At 32.9% G+C, this 6502-nt stretch overlaps 1 protein-coding gene across 2 annotated transcripts; it reads left to right on the forward strand.

Moving 5' to 3' along the window:
- Window positions 1-2307: 2307 nt before the first annotated feature.
- LOC140891411 (trihelix transcription factor GT-3b-like) lies at window positions 2308-4369 on the forward strand. 2 transcript variants are annotated; one of them, XM_073299885.1, is made up of 3 exons: window positions 2308-2831; window positions 3075-3700; window positions 4163-4369. In XM_073299885.1, exons 1-2 carry the CDS (start codon window positions 2562-2564, stop codon window positions 3675-3677), a joined length of 873 nt encoding a protein of 290 aa, XP_073155986.1. In that variant the 5' UTR covers window positions 2308-2561; the 3' UTR covers window positions 3678-3700; window positions 4163-4369. The 2 variants fall into 2 exon arrangements, with proteins under 2 accessions (XP_073155986.1, XP_073155985.1); XM_073299884.1 differs by lacking the exon at window positions 4163-4369 and having other exon boundaries at window positions 2309-2831; window positions 3075-3869.
- The last annotated feature ends 2133 nt before the right edge of the window (window positions 4370-6502 follow it).

The raw sequence follows: 6502 nt of genomic DNA on the forward strand, positions 1-6502 counted from the left end.
GATTTGCGCCTAATTAACTTTATATTTATCCTTTAAAACATAAACTTCATTTCCTCATTCATATATATATATATCTCCAAAAGGCTTTCCATTTTTTTTTCCAAATTGACTGGAACTTGTAGTCTTTTTGTTGAATAAACCATGGAATTCTACTGTTGTACGATTTAAAATATTGGAGTTGTACAGTTACCGAAATTCGATCTTACAATTAATATGAAAGTAAATATTGTTACATGTTCGATTCTCATTATAGAGTGCAAAGAGTGCATTATTAAGAAATTAAAGAGATGATTGACATAGTAATTGACTCTGCTACGAGAACCATATAAAAATATAATGATTGAATTGTCGTACGTCGTATGAGATAGTGTGACGAGTTATTTTGTGAGACAGATCTTATCTTTGACCCGATTTATGAAAAAATATTATATTTTATTTCAAAAATATTACTTTTTATTTTAGATAATGAGTCAAGTTGATTTGTCTCATAATCATAAATCTATGAGACCGTCTCACAAAACAATTATTCGGTTTTTTCTAAAGCACAAACGCTAAATCTTACATTTAATTTCCATTTTATAACAATAACAGTAAGGTGCACACGGTTTGCCATGTATGTGAAGATTATCTTTTGATTGCTCGTCTCACCAAAAGAAACAAAAATTATTCTTTTTCTATTTATTTAATTAAGACGTATAATTTAATGTCATTAATAAAGAAGGTGGATTGATGAGACAATTTTGACATAATCTAATCCTATCATTACATTGCTTTACACCTTTACATTTGAAAATTATATGAATGTGCGCGTGTGTCTATATATATTACAAAAATTATAGCCTTGTTAATTGTTAATTTATATTTAATCATTACAAAAATATTGTTAACAGAAAATATATAATAAATCAATTGATTAATTATACGAGAATTTTCATACACCATCGTTTCGTCAATTTCAATACACGGTTTCGACACTACACGCCAGCAGCTATAACACACTTGGGCAAACATGAACACCACTGTTTTCTGTTTTCGAAATCGAGAGGTGTTTGTTATTATTGGATCTTGAATTTTAGATCTGAGTCTGAAATAAGTTATGTTTTTCCTACTCAATCCAATTGATTTCATTTATATAAAACTTATAAATTTAAAAATATTTGATATATCAATAAAGTTATAATTTTTCATATCTATTCTTTTTGTAAAAAAATACATCAGCAACAAATACATATAAAAGACAACTTTTATGTCCAACTCCAAACGCGTGCATTTTTTTAAAAAATACAACAAATCAATTAATTAATGATCTTCATTAATCATTTTTTAAATTATATAACAAAAAAAATTAAATCTTAAGAAAATTATTTATATATATTTCAAGGGAAAAATAATAATCAAATCATGGAGATTTGTTTTAAAAAAAAACTAGCAACAGTTAGAAATTCAAAATTTACAGTTGAGTATGTAATTGACAACCTTTTATTTTTTTTTTTAAATAAAAAAATCTATTTTTAAAGTTTTCAAATAACTATTCTATTATATATTCATACTTTTTGCTACTAAAATGTGACTGTCAATAACTTGAGATGGATTCCAGACTTGATGGGTGGGAAAAGCAAAACAAAAGTAAAACGATTCAATCTACACACATACATGTCGTAATTTTGATCTTCCACATTTACTTATTTACGATTTTAGTTCTCTTATCTTTCAATTTTGAGTTATTTTAGTCATTTTCGTGCCAACGGCACCGTGACACTACATACACACACCATCTTGTTGAATCGGTGTCACATCGTATAAATGAATAAAAAAAAATTTTTAAAAAAGAAAAAAAAAACAGATTAAAACTAATTAGATTGTACAACGAGCTGACACTGCATACGCACACATATCATCATGTCGGATCAGTGTCACGTCATATAAATGACTAAAATAATTTTTAGAGAAAGAAAACAACAGATTAAAACTAATTAGATTCAATACAAAAAAAACCAAATCGCAAAACAATAAATATATTGAACAAAAATACCCACCGGCTTCTCTAATTATGTTTAGTTTTCCAGTTCGTCAGCATGGCGACAGCAAAACGCGCGCAGTATGAACAAATGTGTATGCTCCAAAAAGATATTTATTTTCTTTAACTATTTTTAGCAATAAATAATAAAGCAAATAAAAAAAATGGTATATTTAAAGGGAAAAACTCAGTTTCCGCGTAGAAGGATGAGACAGAAGGAATGAATACAGAAACTGTGGAAAAGAAAAGGAACGATCTTTAAATTTAAAAGAAAAGGAAAAGAGTTTGGTTTTCTGCTCTCTCTTCTTTGACACCTAAGCCACATATTCCTTTGAAAAAGATTTCCATATTTTCACACCATATTTTCACACTGCCCATTTTTTAAATTATAATTATAATTATAATACCGCACGACCATTATCACAAAACCCTTTTCCCAAGTAATTTTCATTCCGGCCCCCTTTTTCTTCTTCCTTCACTTTCTTGATATCTAGCTAGGAGTTTTTATTTTTATTTTTAAATTCCCTATATCGAAGTATTGTATATGGATCAAGGGCATCATTCTCAGTTGCATAATCCTTATTCTGCTGCTCTGAATATCGACGCGGGTAGCAGCGACAGGTTCCCGCAATGGAGTATTCAAGAAACCAGGGATTTGCTGATGATTCGGGCCGAACTCGACCCGACTTTCATGGAGACCAAGCGGAATAAGCTTCTGTGGGAGGTTATCTCCACCAGGATGAAAGAAAAGGGCTACACCAGAAGCGCTGATCAGTGTAAATGCAAGTGGAAAAACCTTGTCACACGCTATAAGGTATACTATATTATTTATATAAAAATATATATAATTAGATTACAGATATTAATTCCATAGATAATTATAAGGTCTTAATCATTTCTGGTATGTAGAGCAATCAATTATTATTATTTTAACTTATAATATATGTGCTGTAAGATTTTTAATTAATTGGATAATATTTAGGATTAGATTGTGCCAAAAAAAGATGCTTAACTTGCAAGTTTTCTGATTTAATATTTTATGTTATTATATGTATAGGGATGCGAAGCAATGGAAGCAGAAGGGATGAGGCAACAGTTTCCATTCTACAATGATCTGCAAACCATATTCGCCGCAAGAATGCAAAGAATGCTGTGGCTGGAGGCCGAGGGTGGCGGAGCCGCCGCCAGCAGTACTCCGAAGAAGAGGAAAAAGGTGGCTGCCCAATATTCTTCCTCCGACGAGGAAGACGAAAACGAGGAGAGCGAAGGGGAGAAGGCCGGGGGAACAATTAGAAGGAAGAAGATGGTCAAAGGGAAAGAAGCAGCAAATTACCCTTCTGCGGGAACGAGTAGTTCTAGCAACGTGATAAGTTCGATAATAAACGGGGTAAAGGGCGTAATGGAGGACTACATGAAGCAGCAGATGGAGATGGACATGCAGTGGATTAAAGCGTATGAAGCGAGAGAGGAGGAGAGGAGGGCGAAAGAGATCGAATGGAGGCAAAAAATGGAGGCTTTGGAGAATGAGAGGATGATGATGGAGAGAATATGGAGGGAAAGAGAGGAGCAAAGGAGGGTTAGGGAAGAAGCTAGAGCTGAGAGAAGAGATGCTCTTATTACAGCTCTTTTGAATAAGCTTAGAAGAGAAGACATCATGTAGTTTGATTTTCTCTTAAATTTGAGGTTTGTTTCTTTCTTCATTTCTTGGTTCTAATTGCTAGAGATATATCAGATATATATATATAGTACTATAGAGGTATATGTTCTTGAAACTCATATCTCACCTTTGTAGGCTGATTATACATATATCAGCATCTATACTTGTCCTTTCCAATGAAAATTTTGATTTCAATTTGAGTGTAATTTTTAGGTTCATAAGGAATTACGTACACATCTAGTGCACACTGTTTACTTCGTGATCAGACGAGATTCATGATGATAAATCAATATATATGAATAAGATAACGATATTGGTATGACTCTGATCATTTGTAAAACTTAAATATAATATTATATGTTAAAGAGTGATACCTAAATAATTTAATGTCTTATCTTTCGCACGAATTGATGCTTTATTAATCATGTTTATATAAGTAAATTGTTTGACATAATTTTATATAAGTTGATCAGTTCAAGATTGTGTAGGTCATTGCCTACGCAAACTAATGTATATTGATTGCTAGAATGTTGGAAATTTGTTGAGCTAAATATGATGCACAAGCTTTGAAATTTCACTCACTTGGAAGAAAAGTGGGAAAGTCGGCTGGCTACTGATTGAATGAAGGAATTTATTTTCGGTCTTATGTAGTAATTAACTCACTTATTTCATAACCAGTACTACACAATTGTGGCTAATCTTCAAGTTATTACTGAGATTCAGATTTGGTTGATGTACACAGTACTTTTTATAATTCCTATTGTTTAATATATTTTACTATACGATATATATATTGATTGTTATTTGCAATTAGATCTTAAACTACCAAAATAGAAAGTTATAATAAACTAGTTAAGAATACATGGGATCTTAAATTGGTTCGTCGAACAACTTATTAGTCGACGAGACAACGTCCAGATGTCGAACAAATTCACGCAGTTGGCCGGGCTGTGCCCATGCATGGTGTGAGCGTATTAGAAACCGTGGTCGAGCCTTGTGCCGCATGTTGCCCAAATCTAAGGGGTCGGTGTAATGTAATTAGGAGTACATATATCCTTCCCTAGAGAGAGTTGGGTACCCAGAGAATGCGAAATTTTATTGGCTCATACAACAGTTGCTATGCCTTGTTATTTTAGTGCAGACAGTTGTTCATACTATGGAATTGTTGTTCATGTTCATATTTTGGGATGATTTAATGTCCGGAGATGGGTGGTGCCCATTTGCCAGCATCCATGACCCAAATTCATTGCACATGAGATACAAATGAATCTGAATCATTCGATCTATCTATCCTTCTGAGTGGTAGCCCGAAGGATAACATCAAATTTTCCCATGTTTTGGATGTGTTTTATTACCTGGAAAAGGCAGGATAGGGGATATAGAGTTTGTAGAGTTGGCTCTCAGTAAATTTCTATCATTTCATTATTTTTTGTTACCGCGCCATCATTTTCTAGTGTTATGTTGACTCTCCAATTAAAAAAAAAAATCGAAACACAAGCATATGGTTAATGGACTAAAAACGTAAAATAACTAATAACAAAATCATACAAATGATCAAGGAATATAATTTCCCCCTTTATAAATGAATATAGAGAGAAACTAACATGAATATTATATTCCTTTACAAATTAAACTGCATGCTGTACTTTTGTACGGCAGATTTCAAGATCCCAATCCTAGGTCAGGCTGTTCCTATTAAATGAAGGTAATGGGCATTCACATTTATAATGTCAACATCTTAGGAAGAGTAACCAATACGCAATAAGATGCCACCTAACTAATTCATGGTTTTCGTGGCTAAAATGATTGTCTTTCCAAAATAGATATGAATTCATAAATTAACCATTTAATTAATGAATTTTGAAGCATTATTTTGTGATGATTACTAAACGTGCGAATAGTTGGCATAATTCTCTCTCCATTGTGGCAATGGACTGAGGTTCAAATTCTGGTAAAAATAAATTTTATTCTAATACTCCCTCCATTTCGATTACATTGTTCTATTTTGTTTTTTACACAGATTATAAAAAATTTATTGGAAAAATAAATTTATATAAACTTTCTATTTTATCCATATTTAATATATTAAAAAATAATTGCACAATTTTCAAGATATAGTTAATAAGAGTATATTAGTAAAGAAGTTGATACCCCGAGAAATTATTTTAACCCGGACCCGTTCATTATGGGTTTAAGAGGGTTGACCCAGTTATGGGATTATTATTATTATATAAGGTCCATCCCAGTTTTCTACCTATTAGGGCGTGTCAAGACCTGGGCGGCTGTTAATGGGCCGACCCGAGCTGGGGCCCAATGGACTTGGTATGTTTTCTAGTTTAAGTGGGACTTGAATACATTGAAGATAAGCTTGACCATTGCACAGATGTGAATGAGATATGGATAAACTCAAGGGCGGACCAATGAATGAAGAGTCCTACTCCAGGACATGTTATAATTCGACTAGGTAACTTACTCTATTTTTCCTATAAATACATGTACTGTTATGGTTGTGTTCATTCATTACTCATTATTCATTATTCATCAGCACTCACTCTCACTTTTACATTCACACACTCATACTTTTCTCAGTTTTCGCATTAATCGTACCCTCTGCCTTCAAGATACTGACTTAGGCATTAGAGGGGTCACGCCGAAAACACTTTCGGCGCCCCTTGACCTAGTTGTTGCTTGTGCAAAACTCGGTGGTACCCGACCCGACCTGCTTCATAGAGGATTTGGAGGATCCATTCTACCAGACCAGACCCAAGGTAAAATTCCGACATCATCAATTGGCGTCGTATGTGGAAATTTGAAGAAAAAGAGTTTCG

Source organism: Henckelia pumila, chromosome 3 (assembly GCF_033568475.1).
Source record: "Henckelia pumila isolate YLH828 chromosome 3, ASM3356847v2, whole genome shotgun sequence".
Taxonomy (NCBI): domain Eukaryota; kingdom Viridiplantae; phylum Streptophyta; class Magnoliopsida; order Lamiales; family Gesneriaceae; genus Henckelia; species Henckelia pumila.